The 17200-nt window shown below is 60.6% G+C and overlaps 2 protein-coding genes and 1 long non-coding RNA gene across 16 annotated transcripts in view; 2 read left to right on the forward strand and 1 right to left on the reverse strand.

Annotated features, from left to right (window-relative positions):
* The window catches only part of Cfap74 (cilia and flagella associated protein 74), a 39912-nt gene extending 25900 nt beyond the window's left edge, over positions 1 to 14012 (forward strand). For 2 of the 9 annotated variants that reach the window (XM_046424588.2, XM_046424587.1), the window contains exons 19-39: positions 831 to 907; positions 1441 to 1563; positions 2667 to 2788; positions 4060 to 4188; positions 4840 to 4927; positions 5155 to 5328; positions 5663 to 5895; positions 7112 to 7388; positions 8417 to 8515; positions 9275 to 9414; positions 9849 to 9983; positions 10117 to 10226; positions 10372 to 10427; positions 10536 to 10655; positions 10962 to 11117; positions 11916 to 12045; positions 12305 to 12459; positions 12668 to 12800; positions 13037 to 13167; positions 13252 to 13386; positions 13538 to 14012. In XM_046424588.2, the coding sequence (XP_046280544.1) occupies positions 831 to 907; positions 1441 to 1563; positions 2667 to 2788; positions 4060 to 4188; positions 4840 to 4927; positions 5155 to 5328; positions 5663 to 5895; positions 7112 to 7388; positions 8417 to 8515; positions 9275 to 9414; positions 9849 to 9983; positions 10117 to 10226; positions 10372 to 10427; positions 10536 to 10655; positions 10962 to 11117; positions 11916 to 12045; positions 12305 to 12459; positions 12668 to 12800; positions 13037 to 13167; positions 13252 to 13386; positions 13538 to 13639 (2825 nt within the window). In that variant the 3' untranslated portion in view covers positions 13640 to 14012. Of the gene's footprint in view, positions 1 to 830; positions 908 to 1440; positions 1564 to 2666; positions 2789 to 4059; positions 4189 to 4839; positions 4928 to 5154; positions 5329 to 5662; positions 5896 to 7111; positions 7389 to 8416; positions 8516 to 9274; positions 9415 to 9848; positions 9984 to 10116; positions 10227 to 10371; positions 10428 to 10535; positions 10656 to 10961; positions 11118 to 11915; positions 12046 to 12290; positions 12541 to 12667; positions 12801 to 13036; positions 13231 to 13251; positions 13387 to 13537 lie in introns of those variants that run through there. The other 7 variants (XM_046424591.1, XM_046424592.1, XR_006847212.2 and 4 more) reach the window with 7 other exon arrangements.
* LOC124079221 (uncharacterized) lies at positions 4165 to 15261 on the reverse strand. 4 transcript variants are annotated; one of them, XR_009224898.1, is made up of 7 exons: positions 15153 to 15261; positions 14965 to 15055; positions 10316 to 11377; positions 10136 to 10181; positions 9862 to 9972; positions 5719 to 5874; positions 4165 to 5095 (listed from the first exon to the last, which is right to left on the reverse strand). It is a non-coding gene; the product is annotated as an uncharacterized LOC124079221 (long non-coding RNA). The 4 variants fall into 4 exon arrangements; XR_009224897.1 differs by adding an exon at positions 14563 to 14754 and having other exon boundaries at positions 5719 to 9972; XR_009224899.1 differs by having other exon boundaries at positions 4165 to 4382; positions 5719 to 9972.
* Positions 15262 to 15327: 66 nt separating this feature from the next.
* On the forward strand, positions 15328 to 17072 carry Tmem52 (transmembrane protein 52). 3 transcript variants are annotated; one of them, XM_046424609.2, is made up of 5 exons: positions 15328 to 15460; positions 15548 to 15591; positions 15707 to 15748; positions 16123 to 16385; positions 16481 to 17072. In XM_046424609.2, exons 1-5 carry the CDS (start codon positions 15386 to 15388, stop codon positions 16780 to 16782), a joined length of 726 nt encoding a protein of 241 aa, XP_046280565.1. In that variant the 5' UTR covers positions 15328 to 15385; the 3' UTR covers positions 16783 to 17072. The 3 variants fall into 3 exon arrangements, with proteins under 3 accessions (XP_046280565.1, XP_046280567.1, XP_046280569.1); XM_046424611.2 differs by having other exon boundaries at positions 15329 to 15460; positions 16207 to 16385; XM_046424613.2 differs by lacking the exon at positions 15707 to 15748 and having other exon boundaries at positions 15329 to 15460; positions 16207 to 16385.
* Positions 17073 to 17200: the final 128 nt, after the last annotated feature.

Raw genomic sequence — 17200 nt, forward strand, 5'->3', positions numbered from 1 at the left:
GCCTCCCAGGTCACTTGTCCCCCAGCCTGTTTCCCTGCATGAGAGCCAAGCTGCCCTCCTGCTTCCCTCTGGGGCCTTCTGGCTGCGTCCAGTCTGTCCCTAGGACTTGCTCTTGTAGCCCAGGTGCGACCTCTAAGACGTCTTTGCTTAAATTGAAATCTAAGATTTCCAAACTTATCGATCATACGTGTGTGTGCGTGTGCACGTGACCTCCTTGTCCCAAAGTCACGGAGACCAGGACACAGCTCTGAGGTCAGGCTGGGGTCCAGCTGTGGGGCAGGGCTGCGGGTGCACTTTTCCCTGTATGTGGCTGCTCTTCCTGAATGCGTGTCGAAAGGACTTGGCTTTGCCCGTGGGCCTCATGGGTACTGTGGGCACGGCCATTTCTGGTGCTGCCCTGCTCAGCTGACCAGCTGCCCCTCACTCAGCACGCCGCCCTGGCTGCTGTGGACTTAAGGCGCATGGTGAGCTGGGGAAACCTGTGTCCTGTTTCAGGAGAGTTGCTCGGGATAGTTTAGGTTCTTTGCATTTCCATATCAGTTTTAGAATCAGTTTCTTGATTTCTACAAAAAAAAAAAAAAAAAACCTAGAGCAGACGAGACGGGCTCGGAGCTGAATCTGCCCATGGACTTGGGAGGCTCGTCTTGCAGACAGCCTGTGGTCACAGTGTGGTGCTGCTCCTCATCCGCTCCCTAGTCCTCTGCCTTCCCTCGGGGCTTCAGAGGTCTTGGAGGGGAGGTCTCGTCCGTTTGGGGCCTATCAGATGTCTTTGACTTTTTCCAGGGCAGTTCTGACGTTTGGATTGTTTCTCCTCTCCTGTTGCCTTCCAGAACAAGAGGGCACCTCTGCGACGGGGGGCTTGGGAATGTTTCCCAGCGAGCAGCAGGCAGAAATCACGCTGGGGGAGGTGAGCCCACCCGCCCTGCTCACACCCCGGCTGCCAGAGGCTGGAAGGGGACCCGCCCCCCCACCCGGCACCAGCCCCCCCACCCGGCACCAGCCCCCCCACCCGGCACCAGCCCCAGCTGCGTCCTCCTCACCCCACCCCTGGGCCCTCCCACCTGGTTGGAGGCAGGCTGGAACCCAACCTCCAGGAACCCTGGGTCTCAGCCAGGGCAGTGCCCTGCCCCCCCATGAGGACTGGGCAGGACCAGAGCAGCGGGGCTGGTTTGCGGATGCAGAGGACACTGACCGCAGACCCTCCAGGATGGAGCGCACTGTGAAGGCAGGAGCCAGGGGGAGGAGGGGAGGGGCAGGCTGTCTTCTCCCGCAGCAGGGACCCCATGGCAGCAAGTCGTCAAGGGAAAGGCCAGGCTCCAGTGCCCGTGTGTCACCTAGTGGCCCCATAGACAGGGTGCTGCCCCCACCCTCCTGTGCTGTGGCGGCAGTAAGGGTCAGGCCAGGAGGCCTGCTGACCCAGGGCACCTCCCTTTCATGCAGATAACAGAGGGGGAGATCGGCCCTTTTAGCTCCATCAGAGTGCCCATCATGTTCACCCCGGTCACCCCAGGGGAGGTCCAGACCAAGTTCAAGGTCATGTTCAAGAATCCCAAGTGCCCAACAGTGAGTACCCCTGCTGCCACACGGCCCACACAGCCCCAGTGCTGGGAGGGCCCACGTCCACAGCCACGTGAGCCACCCTGTTCCTTGGACCGTGAGCTGGCGGCACAGATGGCTGGCACCCAAGCTGATTCACACTGGCACACACATGCAGCTTGCACATGATGCATGTGCACCAGCACACACATACATGTACACGCATGCTCAAGCACACACATGGAACCCTTTTTCCATTCTTCTCTCTCTTTTTTTTTTTTTGTCCTGGGGGTTGAACCCAGGGGTGCTCTTCCACTGAGCTACTCTTCTTACCCAGACTCCCCAGATCTCAGGAGTCGGAGTCTGGGGACAAAGTGACAGATGAGGAAACGGTTGCCTCCACTCCTCCAGTGCCCCTGCAAGAATTCCGAGCTCTTCTATAGCTACAAGTCTGTATCAGGGATAAAATTTTCACACCTAATGGGTAAAATTTTTACGTTTTTCTGTATAGTGCATTATTGTGTAATGAAAAATTGCGTTTTTGCTTTTTTGCAATGCTGGGGACCAAACCCAGGGCCTGTGCACACTTGGCAAGTGCTCGATCACGGAGCCACATCCCAGTTCTTTTTCAAATTTTAAGAGGTTCTCAGGTGCACAGGCAGAACTTGTACTTGCAATCCTTCTGCCTCAGCCTCCCAGGTAGGTGGGAGTGGATACAGGTGGTGCCCCTGTGACGGGCTCTATTCTATTGTTTTAAGTTTGAAATTTTTGTTAATAAAAATAATTTTAAAGTATAGTGACACGAGGGGCTGGGGTTGTGGCTCAGTGGTACAGCACTTGCCTAGCACGTGCGAGGCCCTGGGTTCGATCCTCAGCGTCACATAAAAACAAACAGACAAATAAAGGTATTGTGTCTAACTACAAATAAATAAATAAATATTTTTTTAAAGTATAGTGACATGGAAAAAATGCCTCAGAACTCTGAAATGTGGCTTGGTGTCATTATTGACCTTCCAACATTTATAATTTGAGTTACAAGAAGCCGACCCACTGAATTTTCCTGCTGAACTCTCTCAGCACTGGCTGCTCTGCAGGGGAGGACTCCCATTGAGTCACATGTCCAAATTCAGCTGTATTTCAGAGCCACAGGCGTGGCCCTGGATGTGCCAGTCTGGGTGGCCAAGCCCAACGTGGACTTGAAGATCTGCATGTACGACCGGCTCTACCAGGACTCCGTCCCCATTTACACGCGGTGAGCCCCCTGGTGGCCAGCAGGAGCGCCGCACCTGTGGACCAGCAATAGCCGTTGCCAAGGGTCCCCTAGGACGACCAAGGCAGGAGATCCTGAACATGGGGGAGGTCCCAGGGTCATGGGGGTTGCCACCACGGGAGGCAGGAGGGCCAGACAGACCTTAAGATGGAAAAGGAGGCCCTGGAAAGCGGGAAGGACCCCTGGAGCTACAGAAGCACTGGCCTGCCCACACCTCTGTGAACTTCTGAACCCCAAGGTGCTGACAGAATGGGTCTGTGTGATGTTAGGCCCCTGAGTTGCAGAAAGTTGTTTCAGCCACTGCAGGCGCCAGGCAAGGGTCTCAGTGCCCTCGGGGACACAGAATGTAGTGGTGACGGGGCCACAGAAGAGGATCTGGGAGGGATGCGTGGTGGTCAGCAGCACTTGGCCACCAGCCAGATGGGTCCGGAGGACACAGTCTCTGAGCACCAGGCGTCCTCCCTTCATGAAGGCCACGTTCCCGGTGGCAGGTCACCTGGGGCCTGGCCAGCTGTGGGCTCCCCACGGGGCGCTGCTCCCCGGACCACTGTGGCTTGACTTCTCCACCTCCATCTCTGGGGCACTGCGGGCTCGGTTGTCAGGGTCAGGGCTGGGTGGGGTCTGGGGGACACCAGTCCCAGACCCTGTACAGCCACAGGACAGACAGGAGCATGCAGAGCATTCTGAAGAGGAACCTGAAGGCTCTAGAAGGTTCTGGAACCATTGCCTACAAAACCCCAGGCCGACTACCTCCCTGGTCCTCCCTCTTTGGGCCTCCTTTCCCTCCTTTGACTGAATGGTGCTTCCTTTCACAGGGACAAAGAAGGACACCTTAGGGGCAGGCAGGGGCTGCTGGCCACCACAGGGAGGTCTGGCAGACCCCAAGGGCAAGCAGGGTTAGGAGAGCTGGGAGCATCTGACTTCCGCTGGCCGGTCCTGACTGGGGGCCCGGCCACCCAGAACCTCCAGAGTGCCCAGACAGAGCCCTGGGCAGGGGGAGGCAGCGCCCCAGCCCCCTCCAGTTCCATGTGTCCCTGGCAGGAGGTTGCCCCAAAAGCACTCCAGCCTCTCAAATCTGGGGCACATTTCAGTTATTTTTATTTTTAAGAATTTCCCGTCAGGTTTCATCTCAGAGATAAGTGACTCGTAAGAAGCAGCTGCAAAAGGTGCACGGGGTGCTCTTGTGAGCGCCTCGCACTCAGGCCTGTCCAGTGAGGCCTGGACCCCTGACGGGCGCCCTGTGACCTGCTTAGATCCAAGGTGGCCCTGCGCCTAAAGTTCGAGGTGTGCAGGGAGCTGCGAGGCCACATGGAGCTCCTGCCCGAGATGGGCTACATCCAGGCCCAGTCGTCCTACTCAGTGCAGCTCAAGTTCCTGCCCCGGTGGGTCGCCTCAGCCCAGTGCCCGGGGTCAGGGTCTGGGCTCAGGCTGTCGGCAGGACACGTGGGCCAGCGGCTGGGCGGGAGCAGGGTGCTGGGCCGTCTGTGGAAGCCAGAGCTGTGGGACTTGCCTGGGGGCAAGGCATCATGGCAAAGGGCGTTTTTTTCTTTCTTTCTTGTATTTTTCCCCAATATTTCTATAATGATAGGAATTTCCTTTTGTAATCAGAGAGCAAACCATTTTATTGTTTCATTTATGGAACCCAGGGAGACTTTACCACTGAGCTACAGCTCAAGTCCTGTTTGGAGGCTGGGGCTGGGTCTTGCTAAGCTGCCAAGGCTGGCCTCCGACCGAGGCTCGGGAGGGCAGGGGTGTGCCACACGCCTGGCAAGAGCAGACCCTGTTCTACACTGACTTTGCAAGGCGCTGTGTGGGACTTGTCTAGTGGCACTCCCCGTCCACCTTGAACACAGCTGCTGAACCTGCTTGTTTATTTAAGTACAGCTGTGTGTGTGCGCAGCCTCCTGGAGAAGCTTGCGCACCTGGGTCCCCTGTTGTGTGGCTTTGGAGGGTGTCACAGCGCCACGTTGGGCCAGCCTCCCCACTGTCTCCTGACAAGGAAGAGAGGTGAGTCGGTGTGCCCTCTCCTGCAGGCACTCCCTCCCCGAAGATGCTGGCAAGTACTTTGACAAGGAGAGCAGAGTCCTGGAGGCTCCGATGACCATCTGGGTGGCCGACCAGGTCTGCACAGGGCTCTTCCTGGGAGGGACGCTTGCCCCCGGGGAATGGAGCAGTGCTCAGGGGGCCAGGCCCTGTGCCCAGTGAGGCCTCCGAGGCAGCGCCTGGCTGCAGCGCCCATCCTCGCCTTCTGTGGCCTGCCGGGCAGCTCTGCCTCCTGCCACCGGGCACCTGCACAGCAGGGGAGGGGGACGGTGCTCGGGGACACTTACCCACCCTTTGTACCACAGATAAAGCCAGTGGGCTTCACCGTGCAGGCCATCGTCACCACCTCTGACCTGGAGCTCAGCCCCTCGGAGCTGGACTTTGGCCACTGCACCATCTACGAGGCCATCAGGGCCGAGATCGTTCTCTACAACCACTCGCTCCTGCCCCAGGAGTTTGGGTTCGTCGGACTCCCCAAGGTGCCCGCTGAGCTCAGCCCCAGACATGGCGCCCAGGCACCAGCCACCTCCTGCCTGCACACCCTGCCGCCCTGCCCAGCCGTCCCTCTCCCGGGCCCTGCCGCCCTCCCTGGTCCTCGTCTCCCCAGCTCTCTCCCTCTCCTGGCGGGGGGGCACCCATGGGGCTCCGGACCCTCACCCATCCCTGCCTTCCAGAACTTTCCCTTCCCGGGCTGCCCCCACATCCACTCTCACACACATTTGCTCACATCTGTGCGTGTGCGCGCGCGCGCACACACACACACACACACACAGAGGATCTCAGGCACACTCACCTGCGACCCCCGTCTCACAGCCGTGTGCCCTCACACCTACCCTGCACGTGGGTCCACACGCCCCCACACTGCTGACCTGCACCGTCTTCACTGTGGAGTTGGTGTCTTCCATTTCCCAGTTTGTGGACATCCAGCCCAATGACGGCTTTGGGACAGTCCTGCCCCTGGAGGCTCTGCAGCTGGATGTGGTCTTCCAGCCCACCAAGGCCAGGGAGTACAGCTTCGAGCTGGTCTGCAAGTCGGAGGTGAACAGGTGAGCCTGCCGCCCGGCCCCCACAGGGGGGCAGCCGAGAGCTGGCAGCCCATGTGCGATTTTCACACGCTTGACACACTCATATTTTTCAATTAGTTGAATACTAATAATAATGTGACTATCTCCACCCAGAGAGATATTTTTTTAATATTTAGAGCCTGTGTCACAGATTATAAAAATATGTATTGAAATATTTTCAGCAACACATTTTCATTATAGAACAAGATGACAAGATAATCAGTACCACCCTTTAAAGCATAAAAAATAACGCATTCGGGGCTGGGATGCCGTTCCCTTCCGAACACTTGCCTGGCATGCACTGGGCCCCAGGTTCAAAGCCCAGCACCCCCCACACACACCACGGGATAAAAGCTACGGGGGAAGCCAGGCGTGGACGCGGCACCTGTAATCCCAGGGCCTCAGAAGACTGAGGCAAGAGGATTGCAAGTTCAAGGCCATTCTCACAACTTAGCAGGTCCGCATCTCAAAAGTAAACAGGCTGGGGATGGAGCTCAGCGGTAAGGCACCCCCAGGTTCACAATAAATAAGTAGATAAATGCTGATGGGGAAAGTGCTGTGGCCACAGAAGTGCAAAGAAAACACGGATGTGAACTTTCCCAGTGGTCAAAATAGGGGCATCTCACGGGGCATGGTGGTCTACCTCTGTAACCCCAGAGACTCGGGAGGCTGAGGCAGGAAGATTCCAAGTTTGAGGCCAGCCTCAGAAACTTCGGGAGAGCCTCAGAAACTTAGCAATATCATTGTATCAGAATAAAAAATAAAATTAAAAGGGCTAGGAGGTGTGGCTCTGTGACAGAGCACCCCTGGGTTCAATCTCTAGTGCACTCCCCAAAAATGTGAATTTCTGTTCTTGTTCTTTAACGGAAGGTGGCAGGAATCATCTCACTATGGTATGCAGGACTCCCTGCGTCGATTTAGAGATAAGTTTTAATTTTAAATGTCAATAAATATTTAAAACAATAAACCACAAATCCATCGCCTCCTTTACAATCACCTAAGCTTGTTTTAGCCATCTACCAAAATCGGGCACAGGGAGGCAGGGTATTTCCCACATATCCACAGGGTAGCAAGCCACTGTGACAACTCAGGAGCAGGTCCGGGCCCGTGGGGCACTGCACAGTGCCCATCCTGGCCACCCTCCTGGCACGTGGACGCCCTTGTGTGGCTAGGCCCTGCTCACACCGATGACTTGCAGGTGCTTCAAGCTGTCCTGCCGAGCTGTGGGTGTCCACCCGCCTCTGGAGCTGTCCCACTACCAGATCAAGTTCGCAGCCACCTCCTTGTACGACACCTCCGTGGCCAGGCTGTATGTCATCAACTCCCACACGGGTGCGAGCTCCCTGCCCCGCTCGGGGCCCCGGGTCAGCTCAGAGGAGGCTTCCCCCGTGGGAGCCACGTCTTTTGAGTTTCTGTTGCCCTCGGACTTGCCCATCACCATCTCACCCTTGGTGGGGACCGTGTTGCCAGGAAAGGTGAGCAGGGGCTAGTCCAGTGGGCTGGAGGTGAAGGCTCGGGCCACCTGCCATTGCCCTGAGGGGTGGGGTGCCTGGTCAGACCCACCCTGGCACACAGGGACTTAGCCCCGGCAGGGCTGGGAAGCCTCCACAGCCACCGAGTGGGGGTTGGCCATGTGCCCTCCGCCACCTGCCCTCGGCCCACCTGAACGGCAGGCAGGGAGCATCGCCGGCAGCTGCCCCAGCAGGCACATGTCTGGGGGCTGAAGAAGGGTGGGCAGGCCTCAAACCAGCTGAACGAGACCTCACAGTGGATGGGCATGGGGAGGCTCAGTAGGGCCTGTCCTAGGAGCCCAGGGTGCTCTGCCTGGACCCAGCAGGGCTTCTCTCAGTGGACACAGGCCTGTAACATGCTGCTCACTAAACAGAAAATGCTACTTAGATAAGGGTTCCCGTGTCCGAGTGGGTGCTGCAGGTGGTGGCTGTCTCTCCCTCCCCCTCTCCCTCCCTCCTCCTCTCTCCCTCTGTCCCATCCTGTGCCCCCACGCCTTGGCTGTGCTGAGCAGGTGGGGTGGGGTGGTGAGTGAGCCCTCCTGGACTCTGTCCTGGAGAAGACTTCTTCTGGGACTCGCTGCAGACGGGCTAACAGAGCCCCAGAGTGGAAAGGCTGGTGCACACAGGACTCGAGTTGGGGACAAGAACTCACCCTGACACTCAGGGGCTGGAAAGGAAGTTTCATTCTCACTTGAGCCTCAAGGACAGGGGTGAGGTCCTGGCCCACTCAGGACCCTGCTCTCAGTGCCCACCCACACGGTGGAAGGCTGGATATCCTGTGCTGCAGCCCACCCCCCTTTCTTTGGGGCAGTGGTCAGGGGGGCCTTCCTGGAAGGGGCACATCTAGGCTGAAATCTCAAAGTGGGGAGCTGTTAGGAGTACCCAGGGCCAAGGGAGGGAGCAGGGAGCTGAGGGGGGCAGTGCGCCAGCAAGGGCCACCGGTGCCCTCTGGGCTCCTTGAGCAGGGTGGCAGTCCCAGTGTCTCCCTGCAGAGATGCCTGGTCCAGGTGGCCTTCCGGCCTGTGCTGTCCCATGAGGTGATCCACGAGGAAGCCCTCCAGATCCTGAACAAAGAAATCCAGAACAAACTGGTGCGTGGAGCCTCAGGGGAGGGGCAAGGTGGGCATCGGGGGAAGGGGGCAGGTGCAGGAGTGCAGGCAGACTCCGGCACTGTCTCAAGAGGGTAGAAGGTCTTCTTGCAAGACCCCTCCCTCCTCCTGAAAGCAGCACTGGGCAGCGGGAGTTGGGCCACCCCAGAGGGTGGCCAGGACTCTGACGTGGGCAGGACTGGGATAAATGCAAGGCCAGCCTCCCTTCACCACCAGGGGAAGGCACAGAAGCTGCCTCAGGGAGACGCGCCCCACAGACGGCTCGTGCACACGGCTCTGACCCTGGAGAGCTGTGTGGTCGCTCCTTGACTGGCCATGTGTTTTCTGTGGTGCACACATCAGTGCCGGGAGCATAGGCTTTCTGCAGGTAGAGAGGCTCAGAGAGGCTCAGAGAGGCTCCAGGGACCTGGAACCCCGGTCCACAGACTCCCTGTCCCTCTTTGCCTCAATTTCCCCATTGCAGACATGAGTCAGTGGGCAGTCTGGGGTCTCTGCACTGGGGCTCATGGCCCCGCACTCTCACCTGTCTTCATTGCTTGACCCCCAAACCCTGCCCTTGGCCTCTCCTGGAGGCAGTTCTTGGGTCCTGTTTGCTCCAAAGCTGAACTGGTGGGGCCTGCCCCTCAGCAGTCAGCTGGGCCTGCGAGACTGGGCCCCGGAGCAGCCTCAGGGGCAGTGTGGGGTCTGCAGACACAGGGCAGAGCACCTGAACAGCCCCACAGCCAGCCGCCCCCCTCACAGTTCCGAAAGGATACATTCAGCCAAAAGAAGGAGCTGTGGAGACAGTCCCTCTCTGTGCTCCGACTGCGGACCCGGGAACGGATGCTGCAGGCTGTCGCCTCCCAAGCCCCCCAGCAGGAGAAGCAGGAGCTCAGGGTCAGGTGGGCTGGGAGAGGTCGCCCCCGGCCCCAGTGGGCTTCCCCACAGGCCCCCGCCGCACAGCTGCCTGAGACTCGTGCTGGAGGTCTAGGCCTGCAGGCTCCCAGCACCCATCCAGGTGCTCGCTCCTGGGCACCGGCTGCCGTTCTTGGGCCTGGTCACCCTCTGAACAGATCCCCTTCCTAGGCTGACTCCAGGGGCTGGAGCAGGGAGGAGCTCGCCGGCCGGAGGAGGGGGGAAGACCCGCTCATCGGAGCACACAGGGCAGCCACCACCCAGGACCCTTACCCCTGTGGTCCCCCCTGGAGAGGCCACTTGAGCCCAGGGTCCTAGGAAGCAGGTCCTTGGGGATCCCGTTTGTGGAGCCCAGCAGGGACCTGTGGCCCAGGTGGGCAGTGAGCAGGGGCCACAGCACACTTTGTCCCTCTCGTTCCAGTTCCCATGAGTACCAGATTGCTCAGTCTGCCCTGGTCCGAACTTTCCAGGCGAAGTTTGACAAGTTTGTGGTCCCATGTGTCATGGCCAGTGGTGACGTCAAGGACAGGAAGGGATCCGAACCCCTAAGTTTCAGGTGTGGGACACTGAGCCAGGAAGGGGCACGGTTAGCTGCAAAATTGCTGCCCCCCCTCAACTACTGAGCAGATCTGGAGCCCAGGTGGGCATGGCTGCCCTGTGTGCCTCCAGTGTGCCCTTGCCTACCCCAGCCCCCACAACACCCTGTACCTGGAGCTGTGGTGTCCAGCCGTGGCTCCGTCTATCGTGGTGACATCTAACAAAGGCAAGACCACCTTCAACTTTGGCGATATTGCTGTAGGTGAGTCCTGACGGACCCTGACATTAGCACCCCTCCTTCCCCTACCCCAGGGACCCAGCCCTACCAAGCCACCACCAGCCATGCTCCACCTGAGGGACAGACGCTCCTTGGGCCAGGACTGACAGGACTCTCCCTGCCGTTTCAGGACACCGTGGTATAAAGAAGATCTCCCTCCAGAACATCTGCCCCGAGGACCTTGCCGTATCCTGGTCCACACCTGGCGCAGGCAGCGCTGGGGCGGGAGCAGGTCTGGGTGGGGCTGGGCAGGGCCCGGAGCCACCAGGTCTCCCTCCTTGACGTGGGCCTCAGGTGGAGTTCTCGGTGCTGAACCCCTGTGGCCCTTTTGCTCTGCTGAACCCCTTCAGCAAGCTGTGCTCAGGCGAGACCCAGGTGCTGATGCTGTCCTTCTCACCCCGCGAAAGCATCCTGGTGAGCGCCAGCCCCCAGACCCTCAGAGCCAGGGTCCTGGGAAGCAGGTGTGGCCTTGGGAGTCCCCCGCTGCAGCCCTGGGCTCTGGGCACTGCGGACACCACTGCGCCCTCAGGCCCGGACTGATGGAGCAGTCTGAGCAGCATACCCTCCTAATGCCCTTGCTGGCACGTCAGGGGCAGCGAGGGTCTCAGGGCTGTTTTGCAGGGGCAGGCCACCAGGCAGCTGCTCACAGACAGAACTAGGGCTCACCACGTGCCTGGCAGACAGGTGGCTGCTCCTTGCTAAAGGACGTGGTCTCCTCAGGCTCAAGAGACACTGGACATCATCAGCAAGAAAGGCACCCTCACGCTCACCCTCACGGGCCTGGGCGTGGCGTCCATGGTCTCATGCTCCATTGAAGGCCATGTGCTCAGCATGGGCTATGTGCTTGCCAGAGAGTCCATCTCCTCGAGTTTCAAGGTGAACAGTCCTGCCAGGGGTCAGCCCTGCTTTTAGAAGTCCCAGCTGGTTGGGGAGCCAGTGGAGGCACAGGCTGTCCCCAGCAGCTGTCTCTCTGCTGCTGCCCTCTTGAGTAGGGGACGTGGGGCCCTGGCTTCTGCAAAAGCTGAGGTGGTCCCTTCCTGCGCCCTCTGCCTCGGGGCCTCTGCTTGGAGCGCTCTGCCACCACTCTCCTGCTTTGTACTGAACACTGGGTCCTTTTGAGCTCGATTCCGGAACCCCTGAGGGGCAGGAAGTATATCAGACCTCCAGGAAGAGGCCACCCTATCCTGTGGGCTCCCTGTGCATGAGGGAGGTCCCGACTCCTGCTGCCCCTCTGAGGTCTGCCCCAGTCTTGGGCTCAAGCAGCTTGAGAGGACCTCTGCCTCCCAGACTGCTCAGGTGGGATCCCGGGAGCACAGCCAGGGCGGAAGTCCTGTTCAGAAGGAGCTCGCAGGGGCAGTGAGGGCGGGGAAGAGACAGGGGAGGGTGTGCGGTCAGTTAAAGAGGAGCTCTGCCTTCAGGACTGAGGGCAGCACAGAGCTGGTCACATGGCTGGACAGGAAAGTCGGCCACCGACTTGGGAAAGAGCTAAGGCGGGATGGAGGAGGTACCCACAGCCCAAAGCACTGGTTGGAGACACAGCCAGGTGGAACTGGGAGGTGTAGCCACCTGGTCCCCGGTGGAGTGCAGCTGCAGGTGACCAGATTACAGGCACTGACTACAGGAAGAGGACAGGCCAGGTGCGGGCCAGTTAGTGACACCAGGCCCTCCTGGCAGCTGCAGAATGACTCCTCGCTCCCCATCAAGTTCTCCATGCGGCTGGAGAGCCTCTCCAGCACCAGGGCCCTGGCCCGACAGCAGCTGCCTCAGTTCCTGGCCTCTCCCACCCAGAGGACGGACTTGGTTGGTGAGCCGCTGGGGCCGTGAGGAAGGGTGCCGGGTAGGCTGGGCCTGAAGGGGAGGAGAGCGGGACAGGGGGGAGCATCGAGCATTAGGCGTGCGGGAGCTGTGGGCAGGACGGGTGGCTGGGCTGGGGGACTCAGTAAGTGGGGAGGGACTGGTGTGCAGAGGCGCCAGGGCCAGATGGGGAGTCAGGTGGGGAGGTGCTGAGGCTGCAGGTGGAGTTCAAGCAGCAGGACTGGGGACATCCAGTGCCCGACCCGCAGGCCCACAGAACCACAATGGCCAGAGCGTATTCAGTGTGGTCCCAGTGGAAGGTGTCATGGAGCCGGGGAAGGCGCAGGACTTCACTGTGACCTTCAGCCCGGACCACGAGAGCCTCTACTTCTCTGACCGGCTCCAAGTGGTGCTCTTCGGAAAGGTGCTCCAGGGGACAGCTCCCCCTCCTCCAGGCATCTGCCCCTCCCTAACCCTCCCCTGTGCCTCCCACTTCCCAGGCCAAGGGCATCACATTGGGGGTCATCAGGTAGAGAGTCTAGCACCACTGGTCCTATGGGGCTCCAGTCTGAGCCAGCTTTAGCCCCTGCCTTGGAGCTAGAGGGACAGACAACTATGCTTCTTGTCCCCAGAAAATCTCCCACCAGATCCTCCTGCAGGGTGCTGCCCGGGAGCACATGATGTTTGTGGAGGGCGGAGACCCACTGGATGTGCCCGTGGAGTCTCTCACTGTGACGTCTGCCCTCGACCCAGAGCACAGAGAGGGTGAGCCTGGCATGGGGCGGGGAGAGGAGGTCATAACCACCTCAGCGAGTAGCAGGCAAGTGGGCACACCCAGGCCCAGCAGAGGATGGCAGGATTCCCTGCTCATCACCTGCAGAGCCAGGCAGGACTGGCACTGCCAACCAGCCTGCCCTCCACCCCTCTGCCTGACCCTCGGCAACTGCCCTCACTGCCCTGGGACCCACCAGAGTGGTCCCAGCTAGTCCCTCCCTCTCCAGACGTGGAGGAGCTGAAACCCATCCTGCTGACCCTGGACTACGTCCAGTTTGACACAGACACACCAGCCCCACCCGCCACCCGGGAGCTGCAGGTGGGCTGCATCAGGACCACCCAACCATCTCCGAAGAAGGTGATGGCACCCCTGGCCTTCCCTGCCCTGGGCAGCCCTGGCCTCTCCTAGCCTTGACCCTCTAGCCATGCCGACGCCCTGCAGATGGTGGAGTTCAGCCTGGACAGTGTCCCGTGGCTGCAGCACAAGGGCTTCTCCATAGAGCCTTCCAAGGGCATCGTGGAGCGCGGACAGACCAAGACCATCAGCATCTCCTGGGTGCCCCCTACGGACTTTGATGTAGGTGCCGGAGGGAGCTCCAGGCTGGGAGGGTGCCAGCCCTGCCCCACCAGTGTGGGGGCAAGACAGGCAGAACGGCAGGAAAGAGGGGCCTCTGCCCAGGGTGCCCACCGGCTGAGAGTCCCCTCCTTCCTATTCCCTCCTGTTCTAGCCGGACCATCCTCTCATGGTATCAGCCCTGTTGCAGCTCAAAGGGGACGTGAAGGAGACCTACAAGGTCATCTTTGTAGCCAATGTGGTGACTGGCCCCTGAGACCAAGGAGCAGCTCCATGAGCCCCTCGCATTCTCCCACCCACCCCTAAAGCCCTCAGAGGCTGTCGGCCTGGCCAAACACCCCAGGGGCCGGGACCTGGGCATCCCCTGCTGGGCAGGTTCAAATAGCCTCCTGAATGGCCCCACGACCAGGGTTCGCCAATCCATGGCCACCTCCTGCTGCACTGGACTCAACAAGCCCAAGGCCCAAGAGCACCCCTCTCCCTGAGCCCTCAGAACCAGGGATAAGTCTTGGTCAGCTCACACTGCTCCTGGCCAGAGACCCACACTCACCAGAACCTGCCCAGACTTCGGAGGCCCCTAGGAAAGCCACCCCCACAGGCCTGTCAATAAACTCCAGGAGCCAACCATGCCACTGCAGTATGGATGACCAGCCCAGCGGACAGGATAGAGCTCTGGGAAGTAGCCCCTACCTACACACCTGCGTGCGTGCACATTTATGAAGCAGCAACCTGCTGGGCGGGGACCTCCTGGATGGTGGGAATCTGCCCAAACACAGGGAGATGCCCAAACTTGGATCACAGGGACAACAGCAGGCAGCACAGGGCGCTGGGGGCACAGGATTGGAGTTGGGATTGACCCGGGCTCCGAGTGGTACAGGGAAAAGAGAGAAGGGGAGAAGGGACTCCAAAATCCAGGGCAGGCCCCTTAGTCCTCCTGGGACCTCCAAAGTCCCAGGACCCTGGCCTCAAACAAGGATTTAGCAAATATGTCAAGGGCCCAGCTCACCTGTACTCCTCACTCAGGCCCATCCAGGGGCCAGAATGAGGCCCAGCTTGTGAGTCTGGGCCTCAGCTTGTCTGAGAACCCTGGATTCTGCTTTCCGGGTTCTGATCCACGCTCCAAGGGAGAAAAATCACTTCCAGCCCTGAGATGCTCCTACACACGCACCTACCACCTACCTGCTAGCTCTTTTCCTCAAGAGAGTGACTTGCTGGGCACAAAGCCAGCCTGGCCCCCTGCCATCCCAACCCAGGGCCAGCCATCGGAGCAAATGGAGGGGTAGTGTCTCTGGTGCCTGCTCAGTGCCCTTGGCATTAGAAGCCGGTTGTCGCCTCTGAGTGACATGGACGCTGTAGCATTTTGCAGGATTTCTGTCCAGAAGACCAAAGAGTGACAGACCCAGGCCCCTTGCTGCCCCCACTAGGGCTGACCAGCATTGACTGGCCCCCCTCCCGGCCCCCAGACCCTAGATGTGCTTCTTGGCCAGATGGGAGGGGGTGGCAGGGTCCACCGGCCATGTCAGGCCTCAGAAGGAGGTACTCCGCAGAAGATTCTCCCTCCTGTGAGACAGCAGAGCATACCTGGCTCAGGACTCCAGGCTCTGGCCCAGACTCAGGCTGTGCTTGGGTGTCCACTCCTCCTTCCACTCCTCCCGCCACTCCGGTGCTGGCCCTGCAAGATCAAGCACAGTCAAGGCAGGAGGAAGGAGGGTCAGCAGCCAAGCTCAGCCAGTTGCAGGACAGGCCAGCGCAGCACCAAGGAGACCTACCGGCACAGGGCCCAGGAGGCCCGCTTCAAGCCTGGGTGACCCTGGGCCTGGGAGGCACCAGGCGGGGCTGCAGAGAGCCTCGGCTTTCCAAGGGCGGGACCGGGGCAGGGGCGGGGCGTCAGGGGCGGGGCTCGCACGGAGCGGAGCAATCCCCGGGAGCGGGCGGGCCGTGGTGGGCGGGGCCTCGTAAAACCCTGAGCCAGCCAGGCTCGGCTCCGGCGTCAGCGCGGAGCATGGCCCCGGGGCCACCTGCTGCCCGTGGGATTCTGCTGCTGCTGCTGCTGCTGCCGCTCCTGCCGTTGCCGCAGGTGGGTTGGGCCGCGCGTGAGATTCGGGCACTCGGGGTGGGTCTGCGTTCGGCCACGCCCCGCCTGGGCTCATCCCTGTCCCCGCAGGTGGCGCTGGGCTCCGCGGACCGCAGCTGCGACCCTTCGGACCAGTAAGTCCGAGTGGGGATGAGGGAGGCGGGGCCTAGCCCGCGCCGCGGGGAGGTTTGGGTGGTGAGGTCGTCGGGGGCCGGTGCCCACCTGCTCCAGGTGCTGCTGTCCCTGCAGGTGCCCTTCCCAGGCCCGCTGGAGCAGCCTGTGGCACGTGGGGTAAGTAGGCCGCTGCTCAGAGCCGCTGGTCAGATGGTTCACCTCCGGGAGAGACCCTGTTGGAAACATGAGACCCCACACGGCACCTAGTCGCCTCTGCTGGTGCTGCCGGCAAGGCTCAGGGCCCTGGGCTGGCTCATAGCAAAGCCTGGTCACAGCCACCAGAAGGCACAAGGATTGTGCAGTTGACTGGGGACAGTGTGTCCTGGGATTGAGCCCAAGGCCACCCCTGGCCAGCCCTGGAGAGACAGTAGGGCAGGCCCAGCAGCCGGCGGCCAGAGCAGGCGGGTTTCTCCAGTCTGGCCCTGGCCAGGGAGGTCTCTGGCATGGAAAGACATTCTCTGGGTTTCTTTTTGCCTGTTGTCCCATCTTAGGTGGCTGGGCCACAGTTGGCCCCAGGGTGCAGCTGCCTGGTGGCCGAGGGTCAGTCTGGTGGTGGGCCTTGCTCCTCTTGCCAGGCTCATCCTGCTCGCTGTCCTCCTGCTGCTGCTGTGTGGAGTCACCGCTAGCTGCGTCCGGTTCTGCTGCCTCCGGAAGCAGGTGCACACACAGACACACCTGCCCCCAGCATGGCAGCCCTGCGACCTCACGGTCATCCCTGTGGACAGTGACAGCCCTGTGCATAGCACTGTGACCTGTGAGTGCCTGGTGGCCCACCAGCCAGCAGTGGGTGGGGGCTTAGGGTCGTGAATGCCAGCCCCACCTCCATAAACGCATTCTGGTTCCCTGCAGCCTACAGCTCCGTGCAGTACCCACTGGGCATGCAGCTGCCCCTGCCCTTTGGGGAGCTGGACCTTGACTCCATGGTCCCTCCTGCCTATAGCCTATGTGCACCTGAGCTGCCACCCTCCTATGATGAGGCCATCAAGATGGCAAAACCCAGAGAAGAGGAGCTGGCCCCCTCCCAGAAACCCGGAACTCTTCCTGGGACCTCGGGCCTGGAGACCACTCCAGGGCCCCCGGAGCCAAGCCCCAGTGTTCAACAGCCCAGCAGTAGTCCCTGCCCCTTGAAGCAGGCAGAAGGGCCCTCCTAGAGCCACAGCACTTGGAGGCCTGACTCCGGGAGCCCAGGTCCCCCAGCCTGCCCCATTCTGCTTTCCCCCGGGACGTCAGCCCTCCAGCCCGCTGCTGCAGACCTGGCACGCCAGCCAGCCAGCCAGCCAGCCAGCCAGCCAGCCCTGTGTCAGCCACCCCCGAGGGCGGGCTGATGCTCTCAGTTCGAGCCCCTGGCCAGGCCCCATCAGGTCCTCATCCTGGAGGAGGCCCTAGGGGCCCTCTGTGGTGTCCATGGCTTTTTGGAGACAGAATAAAATTTATGTCTGAATGGTCTCTACCTATATGGAAAGGGCTCTGGGACCCCGAGGCTCCAGGAGGGCCCCAAGGCAGTTACCCCCAGTGTGGCAGGCAGGGCAAGCATGAAGCCATCTGACCTTTAGGCTTCTGTTCAGAGAC

The sequence above is a fragment of the Marmota monax genome, unplaced genomic scaffold (genome assembly GCF_021218885.2).
Source record: "Marmota monax isolate L192 unplaced genomic scaffold, Marmota_monax_Labrador192_F-V1.1 WCK01_AAM20220418_F8-fsc00080, whole genome shotgun sequence".
In the NCBI taxonomy this organism is placed as follows: Eukaryota; Metazoa; Chordata; class Mammalia; order Rodentia; family Sciuridae; genus Marmota; species Marmota monax.

Bases quoted from the DNA above. Each gene is read 5' to 3' on its own strand.
- Tmem52 (XM_046424609.2), top strand. From the start codon at position 15,386: ATGGCCCCGGGGCCACCTGCTGCCCGTGGGATTCTGCTGCTGCTGCTG. The intron at 15,461-15,547 runs GTGGGTTGGGCC...CTGTCCCCGCAG, and splicing joins CGCTCCTGCCGTTGCCGCAG to GTGGCGCTGGGCTCCGCGGA. The intron at 16,386-16,480 runs GTGAGTGCCTGG...GGTTCCCTGCAG, and splicing joins TGTGCATAGCACTGTGACCT to CCTACAGCTCCGTGCAGTAC.